Here is a 17,334-nt window from a genome sequence, read left to right on the forward strand (position 1 = left end):
CTGGTCATAATCAGTGAAAAAGTTATTGAGGAGGTGAGCCCTTTTAAATATCTGAGAAACACAGCTGGACTGTAATCTGAAATGGAAATGGAAAGTGCCCATGTAGACTTTCTGGGTGGGAAGCTAGCTCAAAGGCTGCACTTCCTAAGCAGACTTAGACTGTTCGGTGTGATCACTAACGTTTTACGCTGCTGTGCTAGAAAGTATAATTAGATACAGAATGTTAGCACGGTTCGGAACTCTAACAGTCCAGCTAAAATCCAAAAAGGAGAACATAGTAAAACGGGCTATGAAGGTGATGGGCAAAAAGGACTATCAGACCATCTACAAAGGTTCTGTGGTCAGACTAGCACAAAGGATCCTTAATGACCCGTCACACATACTGTTCTCTGAATTTGAACGGTTACTTTCAGGCAGACGTTACAGAGCCTATAAGTGTAAGACCAACCACCTCAAGCTCTCATTCATCCCAACGTCTATCAGACTTCTCAATAAGTAAACATCTTGCTTCGGCCATGCATCTCAATAACCTTTACACTCTGGTTTTTAGGTTTAATGCCATTTTTTGTTTTTTCATCTTTTATTAGTTATTTCTGTTATGGACGTTTTTTGGAAGTTGGTGAAAGGAGAACTCAGGCAGCAGCTGGTGTCTTATGCAAAATATTTTAATGTAGGTAAGTTAGTAATAAAGTAAGTTTATTTATATAGCACCTTTCGAGAGCAGAGATGTCACAAAGTGCTTTACAGTGTAAAATAAGCATACATATGCATACAAATAAGAAACACAAGAAGAAAACACAATTAAAACTTGATGCATCAATAAGACCAGAAGGTACAACAATAAAGAAATGCTAACAGAGTAACATGAGTAATTGTCACCCCCAAGTCTGAAGATGTCTCCCACAGCATCCACATATATCTTTTTCTACTTGGATCACCCATTCTAACAGCACATCCATTAATGGCTAGAATTGCTGTCACTCTCTATGTTACATGGAGGTGTTCGTATCCTATTGGATAGTTAAGCCTAAATATGCATTCCTAAATCACATTGTGTCCTTAAGTCTTGCCACTGGTGAAATACACAGAAGAGTTAAAGTTAGTGAGAGTTGAAGTTGGTGTCTCTCTCTCTGGTGCATCTGAGTTAGATATGAGCGTAGACACTACAATGTACTGTTGGTTGGCCCTTTATCTATAACCTGACCTTGGGTACTGCTTAGAGAGAGAAGGGAGTATCTGTGGAATTAGACAGGCACTATTCTCCTGTTCAGTGGGATGTCTTGAGAGGTCGGAATCGGCTTGTGAGGCGTGGGTGCACAAAGGAACATGACAAGTGGTGGTTTCTAACTCAAATAATGTAGTCAGGTTTTTCAGCAAAAGGTTAACTTAATGCCAGCAGACAGCAGCTAAACAAAACAAACAGGTATTTTCAGTTGAACTTCTCTCTCTCTCTCCAGGGCAATCAGAGCCATCTCTTTCAGCTGGGCAGCAGCCTTGGCCCTGGTTACCCTCCTGACTATGGGAAATGCAGTCACTTAACTGGATGCCATGATGGGTTGTGGTCTCTGCTGCAACCACTGGCAGGGGATGTATCTCCCCTCGATGACACTCCCTCTCATGACATCACAACAGATATAATATAATATTACATTATATACATAATTTACAGTGACATATACAGTAATGTGTGAGGATGGTCAAAAGTTCCTTAACAATATCGTTTTAGTGTTTTATCATTTTAAGTGTTTTTTGGGGGGGTTCAATATTCAACTCACTTTTATTCTGCATTATTGTCTTGGGTCTTACAGGATATGTCCTTGTGTACTGTTTTTTGTTGTTTGTTGTACAATGTACTGTTCTGCAGCTCCGAGTAACGAGTAACGTCTACGCTACTCCGTACTGAGCACAGCGACACGGCACGTCAGAAGAAATAAAGCGTAACCGCTGGTCTCGAACAGTAACGTTCTTAGGAGGAATGTGCACGGACACATTCTCTTCCTTGCTTCCCTCCACGCTGCAGTGTTTCTTCAGTGATGTTTGTTGAGGTTATGTGCTTAGCCTGTGGTAGCTAACAAGCTACTAGCTCAGCAACATGTCTGCTTGGTGTCGCGTTCGGTGTGGAGGGGTGGTGGTGGTGGTGGGTTCGGAGGCTGGACTGGTACCGGCTGGGTCGGGCTGAGAGATGAGTGCGAACCCATATTACTCATACGGGGGAGGAAGTACGAAACGAGACGTTTCAATAACATATTTCTTCGAATGGACTGAGTGAAAAAGTCTGTGGAGTGACTGTTTTCATACTTTGAGGGTCCCTACTGACCCCTTCAAGTTATTACGGATAGTAAAAGCCCAGAAAATGTATTATACACAATATGGGCCCTTTAATATAACTCAAAGAAACGCGATATGGGAGAGTATCTGAGAAAGTCAATGCTGTGGGTAAAACAAAAAGAACAGCCGATGAAATACAGAGAAGATGGCAGGACATAAGAAGAAGAACAAAAGAAAAAATTGCTAATAATAAAACCTCTGCAAATAAAACAGGTGGGGGGCTGGTGGAAGAGCCAATTGCAGAAGAAGGTAAGTGCACAATAAGACAAACACGTGTTTTTCCTGGATATATTTAATTTAATTAGGCAGTACCAGTGTCTAAGGCTTTCTAAGGTTCTCTTTGCAAAAAAAGTGGATATCTGGTCAGAAGTTCGTCAATCCCCGCCTCACTCCTCAACTCAGCCCAAATCAGCAGGCACCCCTGCACAGCCTTAAAAGCGCCCAGATTGTGATGACATTAATAGGGAGTTGCTGCAGCAACAACAAAATCAGTCTGCAGCTCTTCAATATGGATTGCCATCCATTGCGCAGGAGGTGAGAGCTGTTTCCTCTGTGGCACGAGCGCTCAGGTGCGACACTCGGGCCATTGTAGCGAACACCAGGCAGCTGGGCACCACTGTATCTGGCCCTTGCAAGAGGGATCGAAGATGGGGTACAGGCAGTGGTGAGGTCCCACAATGGAGCAGCCGGGGAATGGAGAGGGAGGAGAGCGCACCGGAGGAGATGAACGCACTGGAGACAAGCGCAACCTGCGAAAAAGAAAACCCCCAGTTAAAAATGTAAAGTTGGCAAAAAGAAGGAAATAGGAAGACATAATGAATGACAACTTTCATTTTCTTTAGGCTTGAAGTAAATGTTCTGTTCTTTAGTGGTTGTGAATGCTCATGGTGTTTTTCTCATAGTTAAAGAGTATTGCATGAAAATAAAAAGAAACTCATACCTCAACCGCTCATGAGAAATGACTTTGAATTACATTGATGCATGCTCACAATCCCGCAGCATTGGGTTGTTGCCCAACATGCAGCCAGTGGTATTGTGTGATTGCTTCTTGTTGGTGGCTCCAAATCAGCATTGAGCTCATCCAAAAGCTCCAAAATGGCATTGCTGGATAGGCGATAGGTCTGGATTATTTTTGCTTCTGTCAATCCAAACATCCAAACAAAAAAAATTATCTCCGTCTTCTTCCATGCTGTCTCCTCCTCACCACAATAACTGCAGACATCTGTGCACAACGCTGTGCCAATTAGCACCTACCTTTCAAATGTATTAAATATAGACGCAGTCACGATCCCAGCATTTTGTTTCCATCAAGATACGTGTGCTAATTTAAAGTATTTGCATATACTCCTCCCAATATTTTCCGCATTTGGGTAGAAACGCCCGATAAAGCATATTCATTAAGCACACACACCGCGTGTTATTCTGCACACAATCCTCAGTGCGCACCGTTAGTAGATCAGCTTGCATGTTTTTTTGCGGGTGAAATCAAGTTTGCACACGTTTTTACACGCGCAAACCTTTAGTGGATCAGGCCCTAAATCAAAACGGAGATTGTTTTATTATGTCTGAAACCTTTGTATGAAACCAATATTATATGAATTTCATACAAATTCTCATAATATTATACCCAATATATACTGTACAAGCACTGCAGTTGCAACAACCGAAAGGGATGCAAGTGTTACACAGATACTACAGAGAGAATAAAGTACCAAAAGTACAGAGGCACTGGCTGAGTGCATAACTCTGCCAAGCCTGGTGCCCTGTCTCGCAATGTTAGTTAGTTATTTTTCCCTTGGCCCATACCCAAACCGTTCACCAAATTCAACAAAATTGGTTCAGTAGTTTTTGTGTAATCCTACTAAAAGTTCAAGCTCGGTAGTCATTAACTACCATCATACTGCTGTTAATTATACTTCCAGCCGACTGCCTGTTTAATGAATGGTTATGCTGATTTCCACAAACCAATCTTCTCTGCTGGAGAAAAGTAATGAACTTAAGCTTCTAAAAAGTTAAATAGTTTTAGGGGCAAAAGGGGAAAGACCATTAAGTCTATAACTAAAATGATTCTGTCAGTACTACTAATTTAATGAGTTTCATACAATTATATGGGTATTACCTTACAGGAATTAGTAGAAGCTTCTCATTAATTCAGCAAAGATACAATTCACTTAACATTACTTACTTCAACATTAGTTATTGTTAGTCGTTGTTGGCATAATCAGCCAAAATACTGCAGTGTATCCTGGTTTTACTCTCAGATAGTACATTGATGTTGCAATTGCATTAGCTATGAATTAGCTATGTTGCTATGAGCTACTTTGTTCATGAGTCACTTGCTGCATTCAATTGGGGTTGTGTTTACTATGTTCACAAGAAGAGTTTATGATGTTGCAGGGTGTTCCGAATCAAGGAATTTGTCAAGGGAAGTTCCCTGAACAGACTTTCCCTAGTAGGGAGTAGGGATATTCCCTGAGGAAATTGTTGATATTCCAACAGTCAGAAAAGTGACCCGAGCATTATTGTGTAATTCTGCAGTTTTCATTCATGATCTCACCCTCTCACTCAAATCCATAGTGATTTAGTTTTAAATTAAATATTATTTATTTAATATTAATATTGAAATGGTAAAAACTTGGATTATAGCCTTACTGTACGATGGTGGCCCCACTTGGCCATGCCACTGCATTGAGGCCCATTACTCTGCGCCAGTCAACAAGAGATTCTGCTCCTGTGCTCTTTTCTTATGACTCACATGCAGAGCTGATCTTTATAATAGCCCAATGAATTAACATTTACTTGGTTCCTGGAAAAGCAGGGTGTCAGTACTTCTACAACAATTAAGTTAAGAGGAAGACCACTTTATGTGATAATTTATGAAAAGAACACATTCATACATACAATGCAGTAGGAAAACTCTGTTTCAAGTTGACTGGAGCATGAAAATTCAGTTATCAAATCATGAAAAATGTTATCAATATCAAGAAATTTAAATCTTCACCATATGGTTCAAACTTTTAGCAAACTGGAAAAGGTGATTTCCTCTTAACCTCATGGAAGAGATATAAAGTTTACTTATAAGGTTAATAAGACAGGTTGGCTTTAAATACAGTAAGGTTAGTTCAATTAGTCAGGATTTGCAGAGTGTTAAAACTAATTAATGGAATGCAAAGATAAGCACAGTCTTCTGCTTAGCTTTACTGGTAGGTCTTGTGGGAAATTAGTCCAGTACAATGACAGGTTATCAGGTATATTTGGACTGTGTGTCTGTAGGTTACAGATTAGAGCTGTCAAAAAGGGATGTTTGATTATTATTTCTTAGAAAAACTCATCTATTTTATCTATTTTGTGCATTATATCCATAAGAGGGCAACATGATACAATTAAATGAATCCTTAATATAGGTAAGTCTCTTCAAAGTTGCAGACAACAGACCATGCTTGTGAGGATGCGATCAATGAAAGTGACGTTTTGTCATGCAGTGCATTCAGCGGCTCAGGTCCAGATGAGAGCCTACAGGAGTATTTTAAAAATACAATTTCATTATGTAATGAAATTTAGAATATTTGCTGACAGCAAGACAGTCCAAATGTCATAAAAAAGAAAAAACAAGGTGTGATGCTTTTGTGTGTTCAGTGGTCTGTCAGTCACTGTCAGTTTGTCACAGGTCACACTCAGGGTGGATAGGAGGGAAAGTGACACTCATTCAAACCACATGGAGTAAACAGCGGTTTCCCCTCAAAACAATGTGGAATCTCTCGAGGATGTGAATCGGCAGCCAACACACGTATACAGGGATTCTGAGGTTGTGGGTGTCTGTGTTAGCAGAAGCATATTGTTATGCTAACTGTGTATCCCAAAAGTGGTGTACTGAGAAGGAAAGAGGAGGGGACAGATTAGCATTGATTATATAACAATTAAAGAGAGGTATTCCATACAAACCACTTAGAATATTGTTTGTAATTTTTTTTACTTGACAGATAATTCAGACATTTAGAAGTGAGTTCATCAAAGCTCAAAATTACTGAAATACATTCATAACAATGCATATTGGACGGAGTTATGACCTTTCATCTGTGTTGATAGTCTGTTCAGTGGTGAGTGGAATGAGAAACTACAGTCACCCAGTCAATTCCAGCTGAGATCACAGAAGCGAATAAGTTCAACAGTATTTTGGTATTACAGCACAGATATCTTTTGTTAAGGTTCCTCACTTTTTGAGCATTATACATCACCTAAAGCACATTTATATTTCTAATGTTGTAAGAGGATGAAATAGTATCACAGCATTTCAACCTTAAGTCTCTGTTTGGGTATTTCCCATGGCAGCAGCTGAGTGACAACCTAGGGCTGGTGTTGCTAGGAGACAGGCTAGCGATTCCTGTGTTAGCCTACACTACTAACAGGAGGATATCAAAATATTTAACATACTAACATTGATGCAATGCTTTTGATGAGTTATCAAAACGTGCACATGTTAGCAATTGGCCTTTAGTGTTTTAGGCCATTTGTCTCTACAACATTAATTCTTTGGGAGGGACCATCATCTTCAGTTTGTAATATACTCAAAATGTGGGAGCTAATGAGCCTAGTTTGCTAGTATTAGCACAAATTAAAATTGTGAATTTGGAGGGCAGCTAGTTCCATGATTGTTTTTCCAATTGTTCAAAGTCACCTAACACAAAAGCGTTGGGTTATCTAGGAGGATGTTGCAACTCTATAGATTTATGTTTCAACTCTGTTTCTGAGGAATCATGTTTTGGCCATCATTAGGCACATATCATAATATGATGAGCCTATTTCACCAAATGTTAAGGTCAATATTCTATGTCTTGTGCAGCATCAAGACAGAGTGATGCCCACAAACCTACTAGAGTTTAAATCAATGTCCAGGAATTCAAATTACATCTGACCACAAAACATACACAGGAAGCAAAGTAGATGAGTGGTGGGACTGAAACATTCAGTTAATGTGCGAAAAAAAAAAAGAAAGACAAACAATGAACCTAAAGATGTTGCTGACAGACACACCACTTGACTGGTTGGAACCTTAATTTGTTTGAGAGAAAAAAGTAGTGGATATGTCACCTTGGACACCAAAGACCGGTGTGTATACTGAAGCTTCTTTAAATTCCATTCCCTTAAATAAACAGAGAACATTCTAACTGTGTGTACATGTATATAACAAGGCAACAAACCAAACACTTAGCATAGCTGCTCTTCATTGATTGGGTAGGGTCAATAAAAGGCTGTACACTTGGCTCAAAAACACACACTTTAGTGTCCAGGTAGCTTTACTGGTTCCCCAATTGTGTGATTGATAATGTCCAGGATTTCCCACATAATTAGATTCCATCTTTGGCCCCGGTGGACCAGCAGAAAATCCACAGAGTTTTTACCTTCCTCAGCAGGCAGGCAGGCAGAACTGCATAACACTGACTCTCCCTGTGAATCTGTCAGTGAGGGAGTGCATATGATGGTGGCCTGATCAATCCTTGATTTGTCCAGAATTGAGGTGTGCAGGTGGACCCAAAAATGCAGGAGCAAGTTCAGGAGCAAAACAAAAAGTGTCCTTTAATAAAAGGCAAATGTTCTTACAAAAAGAAAGTCAAAAATTTCACAAACAGAAAAACACTGGAATCAGAAAAGATTGCCAAAAGAGAGCAAGGGGACAGGATCTACAGGAACGCCAGGATTAACAAAAAAACTCACAAGCGAAAGATGTGAGGCCAATAACGACGACGACGAACTGACAAAGACAAAGGGAAACACAGAGACTTATATACACAGGGGAAGCAGAGATGATTGAACACAGTTGAAACACATAAGGAACAGGTGCAGGCGATCACAAGGGCGGGAAACAGGACAAAGGCAGGAAATAAAGCTACAGACACACAAGGAGCTACATTTTTAAATAAAACAGGAAACACAGAACTCAGGGGGAAAAAATACTGGACACAAAACTAAACACAAGGAAACACAGGTAATAGTCAATAAACCAAACACAAGCAAAAATGTCCACAATGAAAAGTGTCCAAAACCCCCCCAAAACTAATCATCTAAGAGTCCAACGTCATGACACTATGAGAGATTGGGCTGTTGTCAGGATGTTTGTGGAAAAGAGAGACAAGAAAAAAAAACTGGATAAAGAGCACTGTATATAGTTTTTATGTTATTATGATAAGGTGTCCTGACCAATATGAAACAATGGAAGGACAAATTAGACTGTGGCAATGCCCCTGACCTACAATCTAAGGTCAGGAACATCATAATGTCTAACTAGCAATATGATGCACTGCAATATAGAAGCATCAATGTTGGTTTTCCAATTGAAAATTATTATTTTAATTTATATTTATAGGAGGTTTAAGACACTACCTATCAGCCACATACAATACAGTCTTGACTTCCATCCCCAAGAAGTTTTACTACAATTCACAACGTAGGACACATGACTCACAGGGGGTGGGTGGGTCAACAACTCTCAACAACCACAAACGACTCCAGTGAAACCAACAGCAGGGCGGGTCCAGCCTCTCAGGTAACCTCAACGACTCCTAACGACCCTACAAGTTAAAAACCTGGGACTCCCAGCAGTCAGTTAGAAATGAAGAAGCCTCTTGGATGAGAGGTGAAACTTCTTCAAGAAACTCAACCAAGTCCAGTTCACCTGTTTTTAGCACTTGGACATACCATGACCTAGATGACTGAGATACTGTAAAAAGAGCCTTTCATTCAAGATTTACTGTACAGAGTTATCTACCCAACTACACCTGCAGCTGTGGCTCAGGACGTAGCGCACGTCGGAAAAGGCAGTCTAGAAGACATTGTATTGTTCATGTATGTACTGGAAACCACTGCTCTGCTACAGGAAACTGAAGCTGCTGTTATTGCAGAAACTGTAAATGACTTAAAAGAGAAAGAGAAGATTTGCAAGGAAATTAATAAGAAAAAAGAAAAGCAGCCCATCAGACAGGATGGCACCACAGTATTGGATTAATCCTGTTCTTCATCATGCCTGGGTTAAACGTGTCATTCCAGGTTGTTGCCTCATTAGAGGCCTGTCCTGAGCAGGGACACACCTGTGTATCACCATAGTGTCGGTAGTTACCAAGTCCTGGCCAGAACTAATGTAATACTGGTTCCTTCAGTCAGGCTGCATGGTGTGAGTGGAACACAAAATCAGAACGACAGCTGGTAAACTAGAAAGCAGGATACCACTTATATGTGATCATCATCGTTTACCTATCTAGTTTCTCTCTTGTTAAATCAAAGAGTTAATCTGCAAAAGCAGCATGGAAGCCTTCTAACGCCACTGATGTATTTGAAATACAATCTATATCCAATAATGGACTGCATATTAGCAGATATTGTTCTTTTTTGATATGACAAATAACAAAACATGTTTGCCATATCCTTTATATTGTTTTTGACAATATTGTGACCAAGATATATAGCGAACTGCACTTTTAACAAGTGAACAAATTGTGTAAATGTGACGAATACCTCATTTATTTTGTAGGATCAGATTGCTCATATATAGCTTGACTAAAATAAAGTACATATATTCACCTGACAACCATTGGGGTTCAGATTGTGACCTGATCATCCAAACCACCTCAGGAGGTGATCAGGTACTCATTGTGACACAGATTACAAGTCAAAATGCAATTGATCTTAGTGTGGAAACTGGAGACACATATTAATATGAATATGTAAATCAGGTTTACATGTAGATGCCATCTGGATTCAAAACTCATTTTAATGCCTGATTTGATCTGACCCCTACAATAGGTCTGGACAACTTTGTGTTTTTACCTGAAAGAAAATGTGAGAAAATTGGTGAATACAGCAAATTCTCCTAAAGCACTCATACACACCACTTGAGATCAAAACTATAGTTTTTTTTTGCATGAGGCCCATTTTTCTCATGGTGCTGCATCAATTTTATATGACATAAATTGCAATTGTGAGTCCAATAGATGTGATACTATCACATTCATGCCTAATATATCTCTCACGCTATATGTTATCAATGAATAGTCTTCCAGTAACAATGAAACATTTCTAATATCATTTGTGACAGAGTTCATCAAGACTGAAAACCACTAACTGATACTGGTAGTAGCTCACCATCACTCACAATCCTGAATCAGAACATTGAAGTTGATCTGCCCAAGTAGTTAAGAACATTTACTGAAAAATTCTGACAATTGAAGTGACACCAACAGAAGTTTGTTTCAGTTCAAATATTAACCATCTTCTGTTAAAATGAACAAAAAATGTTTAGGAACAATTAATTGTGGTGTACAGACATCAGACTACAGAATGATTAAGATTAAACAGACAGCAGCCATGTGTGTTATAAGCTCGATTAAATTTGTGTTGAAATTATGGATTTACAATTAATTAGCTAGAGATGATAATTTGGAGGCATATTAGCACATTGTTTTGATGCAAGCTACCAATTACAAGATATTAGAGAAAGATAAGGCTGATAAGTTAAATTAGTTAGCTCCAAGTTAAGTCACCAACTTTGAAATAGAACTACAATGTAAAGTGCTATTGCAATGGAAACTGCCCATATTCTGTCTCCTGCCTTATTCCTATACTCATTTACCTTCCTAAAGAGCAAAGGGTAGACTTTTCTATCAGGAACTCTCAGCCAAAAACAAATAAGGTCGGATTTTGCTTCCTCACTCTATTGTCCCAATACTAAATGTATTTCATGCTCGCTGGAAGCTCAAATGATTATTTCTATAAAAAATTCCACGAATACTATTTCAATGTGACAAAATACAGTAGTAACCATTGTCACAATATGGACAAATGGCAGATTTGTGCAAGTGTCAACAACAGCAGCAAGAAATTAGCTTGAATATGATATGTGTTGTAGAATACAAGTGTAAAAAGTATGTTAAGTCAAGAAAGTCAAGATAATATCCTTGGATAGATTTAAAAATATGTATAAATAAAATTTTGTTTTTTCCTCTTAAAAAATGATGAAACTCCCAGAAAACTTAACTCAAAACAACAGTAGAGCTTCTGGTATCATATTTCACTGTTGGGGAAATCCTCCATGAGAACACCCCGTTTCTGTGTATCATGTATCAGGCTCTCATCTTGCACCACAAACATAAGGTGATCCACGTCACCATGAAGACACACACAATGATGATGAGCTGCTGAAATGTTAATGAGCTGAAGAGCTGCCTGCCAGACAACCAGGCGACTGTGGCTCAGTCTCTCCATCACGCTGTCATTAAAGATGGATGGATTCGTTTCACTGAGGTGTGGGCTACATTACTATCATGTTTCTGTATCTGGTACAGGGTGCAGGCATCCACAGGTTTTACTGACGACATGTTAATACAGCAAAGATAACAAAGATAACCAATATTGCAGATGTGCATGCACTTGCAGCACACCCGGACCTGTGGTGATGACATGAGGCAGGTCTGACCTTAGCTTACACTGTCCCACATAGAGGGAGTTTGGATTTTTGTATGCTGCCAAACTTAAGCCTCCAGAATGCTTTAAAGTAATACTTGTCAAGTAGGAGTAACACCGATTACAAAACTTTCCAATTGGCCCCACCATCTATTTATCTTTTTTTCTAGACATAAAACCTATTTGGATCATTTTGATGCAGCAGTGACTGCCCCCACGTTCATCAAATAAAAGACGTTGTAAAACACGGCACACACTGTGACAACGTCTCCGGAGTTGGGGGCAATAATCCAGCCAATCCTGTGCTTTGACAGACAATGCCGTCACCTCTCTGGAGTACATTTAAAAAATGATGGAGACAAGCCCTGCTAACAATACAGCGGAGACAAGTCGTCAAAAGTGTGGGATTAGGTGTGGGCATTAAAACTAGTTTTAGAAAAATATATGAATGTGAAGTTAATCTTTGGTACCATTATCTAACCCCAAACTCCAATGTCCAAACTCCCAGCTTCACAGTAAATGTCTGCCACTAGCTTCACATGCATGGGGCAGTACATGAAACAAAGGTGTCCAGCCAGATTCACAACAGTACCCTGAACCCTTAGACCAACAGCACACCATGGTATTTTGGTTTCCACTTCTCCACCTCATCTATACAAAATAAGATACTATCATCTTAACATGTCTGTTCTACATGTATAAAAGGAATATACTGTAAGAGTGCTTGCTGGGAGCGCTGCACAGAATTATCCATCTATCTATTATCTATAGAGCTTTTCAACTTAGATAGCAACAGAATTTGTAAACTTAGTCAATGTATGGAGAGCCGGAGGAGATGGCAGGGCCCGCTCGGTTGGGCTAGATTCAGTTGGCAGTGCGCAGGGCGAATGATAGAGACACAGAGAGGAGCAGTAAATTACTGACAGAGCCGGTGCAAACTGTAAAAAATAGCTTTTTTAAGGTCCAAACATATATGAAAAAACCCAAAATGAATACTGTAACAGAATTATTTAAACAGCATTTGTATAGAAACAGTTCTGTCCCAAGCTTTTTGATCCATGTAAACGGTTGATCACTAAATCTCTTATCACTATAGCCAGTTTCCACTGTACCACAAGACCAACCAACTCTAAATCTATCTGTCATGAACTTAAACTTACAATAACTAACTACATTCAAACTTTCAGAGCTTCTGATTTCATAGTTAGGTCTAGCAGTTAAGAGATTTATCAGAAGCTGCAGACACCTGTTGCTAATATTGTTCTCAAACCGCTCCTCCTGCCAGTGAAAATCAGTGGAGGAGCAGACATTGGGTCACCGCAGGCTTTAATGACTACCTCGACTTCAGGAGTATTAGTCATAAAACTTCACAGACAGTGGTGGGTTCCACCTGTACAAATGACTGTGAACTTTGAACATTACACTGAGCCGTGGATACAAGGACAACAACAACAGTGCTGTTATCAAGTAACAGATAGAGGAAGGAGAGGACTGTTTTCTCTCTTTTCCTTTGTTGAAAACTGAAGATCTTTACGTTTTGAACTGTTGGTTTGACAAAACCAGACATCTGACCAGAACCTGAAAAATTATCAGCACAACAATAATAATGAAAATAACCAGAACTGAAGCCCTAACTAAAAGTTACAACTCAGCAGTCGTTTTCTGCTTCATGCTTGAGTTAAAGCATGAACTCATCTTGACATTGTGTGTACACATACACACACAAATGTATCTAACCTGGCCAGACATGATGTTCCACTACATCCCTCTAGCCCCCTCTCTCCTAATAGTGGAAAAAGATTCAGATATGGCTGAAATAAACAGGAACTGACAATGTTTCCCTCCCCACTTATCTTCCGCTGGTTGAGGGACATTTATTTATCTGGTCTCATTTCAGGGGGTACTTCCCGTTCAGGAAGCAGGTGAAACACCAAACAATATTTTCACATGCAGTACATGGCAAACAGAATTCTAGAAACTGATCCATTATTAGTTTTTTTGGCAGGTATGAAAAGTCTGATTGATAGTCACAGCTTGTCAGGTCTCACACCTTGTTTCCACTAGCAGAAAACCACTGAGGGTGGTGCGAATGACTGAATGCTCTGCATTGTTTCACAGAATTGGCTTTGACGGCTCCACTGCATGACTCAGAGGAGATAACACTGTCCATGAGAGTATAAAGCCCTTCCCACTAAAGGAAAAGCCTGTACATAAATGTGTCCATATAATGAGTATGTGAGAGTGGACAACATCCCTAAGTTAGACCAACATAGACACCTCCATGTTATCTATTGAAATTACATACAATTATTTTAATAATTAATTGTAATTTATTATAATTTCTATTATAAAATAGAAGAAAACCGGCACGTCTAGTTCAATGTCAAATTACACTGATCAAAGCATGGAGGGAATGACACCACAACAACAGTGCGGAGCAGACAGACACAAAACGGAAGGTGGCAGGTTGACATTTGTCTCATGCACATGGGACTAATTTCACATGTAATCAGATTTTCTCTCTGCTGTGAGGGGAATAGACAGTCATACCCTGAATAAGACAGTAAATCTCTAATGTGTGGCCTGATCTATGATTCAGTCACATGCTGGTCTAAGGTCGTCAAGGTTGGCAAATGAGCAATTAAAAATTATTTTAAGAGCTTGATTTAAAACCATGCAGTAACTTTGTGGGAAATACGTTTTTTGCAGTGTTTCCCACAGAATTAAAATGCCAATGGCAGGGGCTGCCTGAAGGGTCCAGTGAAATGATTTGGCAGTACAACATGAGTATTTGACAGTTGTTCCTTTTCACATATTGATGATAAAACAAAACTATATGGTACCACCAGAGTTTGGAACAGGGTTCAGCTGAGATGTTCAGGGTCCTGATATACATGGGTAACATGGGGCAGCTGCTGCTCAGGGCTAAGAGCGGTCTAACCAGAAGGTCTGCGGTTCAATCCCGTCTTCCCCATTCCGCATGTCGAAGTGTCCTAGGGCAAGATACTGAAGTCCACAAATTTGCCACTTCTCATAGAGAAAGTGCTGCATATAGATGCATTGTACGCATGTTTGTGTAAATGGCAAAAAGCGTACGATACAGAGCTTTACGAGACTATAAAAGCGATATATAAATACTATTTAAGAAAATCTAGTTGTCTCTCCAAGCTAATGCGTGTTAACTATGCTCACGGTCACAGATCAAAAATGTCCAGCAACCTCTTTTCCTAATAGTTCAGAAGCCAGAGACTATATCGTATTAAGTAGTTGTGTTCTGTAAATTCACTACTTCTAAACAGAGCCACAGCTAAAGCAGGAAAACCAAATGCTGGAACTGAAGAATCTCAGTCGACCGAGAGATCTCTGACTGATTGTGTAAGCAAACAATTCTTCAAATCATTATGAAACTATGGTGATCTACCTATAATTGGTAGATAATTAATCAGAAACACTAACGTTGTTTTCATGTCAAATGAAATGCATTTTTTACCAAAGTAAGACTGAAAATTCCTAAATACATCATGTATTGAATAGTTTATGCATACCAAGTGTACTGGAAGTAATTACTTCATTTTCCAAAATCACATGATAACAGATGTTATAAGGATTATTGAAATTGTCTGCCTGTTGTTATTAAATACAATAGAGGATTACATTCTATTCTACATGAATTGCCTTATATATGATTATCTATGAAAGACCCTGGTTCTGACAAGCAGTTACATCATCTGCTCATGTCACTTCTACAGTAAGAGTTTGTTGAATAAATTCAGTGAAGAATAAAAGTCAACAGGGTCAGAGAGGCTCTATTAAATTGTATTAATTATGAAATAACCTAAGCTTAATAAATTGTATTTGACACAAGTTTAATCAATTAGCAATTAAAATTACACACATGTACACATTGTGTCTTAAACGTGGTTATCATGGTGACAACAACTGTAAATTAATGGAGGGTAAGGGTTACGGTGTCCAGAAGCTCTCATCCCAAATACAAATATCACAGTCGATGCTGCACTTCCTCCTTTGAAGTCATTCAAATGAAGGGTTAGGGTTAGGGTTAGGGTAACCCTGTTGACTAAATCAAACTACAGCCAGAGCAGACAGGTAGGACAGATCCAGGCCTGCACTCTAGTCTGTGTGAGTGTGCCATTCAAATTAAAGTGTAAAATGGAAAAACTATAGTAGAGATAATGTAAAAATGATTCTATGTTTTCACAGGAAGGCTGTCCAGAGTTTCCTAAAAGTGACTACAATAAATTACAGTATTTCACGGATACTGGAGAAACACTATTTACTGAGCTTGTCGCTTAACACAAAAGAATAAAACCAAAACCAAAACCAGCAGGCTCCATGTGTTTCAAGGGAACACCTAGATGAGCCTGTAAGGAAGCCCTCATGCCAAACTCTAGTCTAATCCAATCTAATCCAATCCCAGCTATTGGCTCATTTAAAAATGTTCTTAAATACTTAATCAAAGCTTGAGTGATGGATGAATCACCAAGAGCCACTGCTCATTTAGACCAGCAGATGAGCCAGCTTTTATTTTCCAAAAACACATACTAAATGTTACAAGTGGTTCATAGTTAATCACAGCCACCCACCACAGTGTATTTTGGTGGCAGGAGGCTTTAAGAAGAAGAAGAAGAAGAAGAAGAAGAAGAAGAGGTGTCTTTACGAGTAAAAGTGGATTGATGCATTTCCAAATTAAAAGGAGAGTCCAACCTGTGTTTTACATGGAGAACTGAGTGTTTCTGCTGGTCAGGTTTGACAGATGACACCTGTACAACTTAGAATTCTTCTGGAACTATCCCACAACAAAGCAACACATTAGACACATGGATGATCTGACATCTGGACAGAACAGAGCGAGCGACTGTAATGCAGTATACATAATATACACCTGTTCCTGTCACTGGTCCGGACAACGAGAACCAGGTCAAACATTTGGTGTGCTACGAGATGGAGACGTGATACATCAATAGCAGAACCGAACGATCCACTGGACTTCATTGTGATCTTGAATCGTGTTAAACCGCGAAAGTGTGTTCGCATGTATGCGAGATATATAAAATTGTCATATATGTCCAAAGACTTTGGTGTGACGATGTCTTCGTTTAACATGAACTTATCAGGAGGAAAAGGAACGTGACACACAATACGCACAATTCATCGAAACCTCACCTGAGCCGGTGTAACGGTCCGCAACGATACGATGTAATAACTCACTATTAGATTTGTATTATTATTAATATTATGAAGCCTGTTTCCGTTTGTCGCTCACCGTTAACATCGATCAATTGTTGTGAGCGAGCAGTGAGAGGCGTCTCCTTACCTGACTGGCTTTGTGGAACTGTTTCTTCAGCCCGGCCACAGACATCATGGACCGCGTAACGTTCACCTCCGGGGGAAATGTCCCGTGGAACCACCGAGCACCAAACAGAGGAGATGTACGTTAAAGAGCCGAGCGAGTCCACAGCTCCACACTCATCAGTCAACACTGCAGCCAGACCTGGGGAATCAAGTTCACACCCGGAAGCACGACAACACCGGAAC

General features: G+C 39.6%; 1 protein-coding gene across 7 annotated transcripts in view; it reads right to left on the reverse strand.

Moving 5' to 3' along the window:
- sh3gl3a (SH3-domain GRB2-like 3a) overlaps positions 1 to 17,334 on the reverse strand; it is a 62,273-nt gene extending 44,939 nt beyond the window's left edge. For 5 of the 7 annotated variants that reach the window (XR_004613469.1, XR_004613467.1, XR_004613468.1 and 2 more), the window contains exon 1: positions 17,114 to 17,298. Coding sequence is in view for 3 of the 7 variants with exons in the window: in XM_034581559.1 (XP_034437450.1) it covers positions 17,114 to 17,161 (48 nt within the window). In the remaining 4 variants the exon portion in view is untranslated. Of the gene's footprint in view, positions 1 to 17,113 lie in introns of all 7 variants that reach the window. The other 2 variants (XM_034581557.1, XM_034581560.1) reach the window with 2 other exon arrangements.

Source organism: Hippoglossus hippoglossus, chromosome 3 (assembly GCF_009819705.1).
Source record: "Hippoglossus hippoglossus isolate fHipHip1 chromosome 3, fHipHip1.pri, whole genome shotgun sequence".
In the NCBI taxonomy this organism is placed as follows: domain Eukaryota; kingdom Metazoa; phylum Chordata; class Actinopteri; order Pleuronectiformes; family Pleuronectidae; genus Hippoglossus; species Hippoglossus hippoglossus.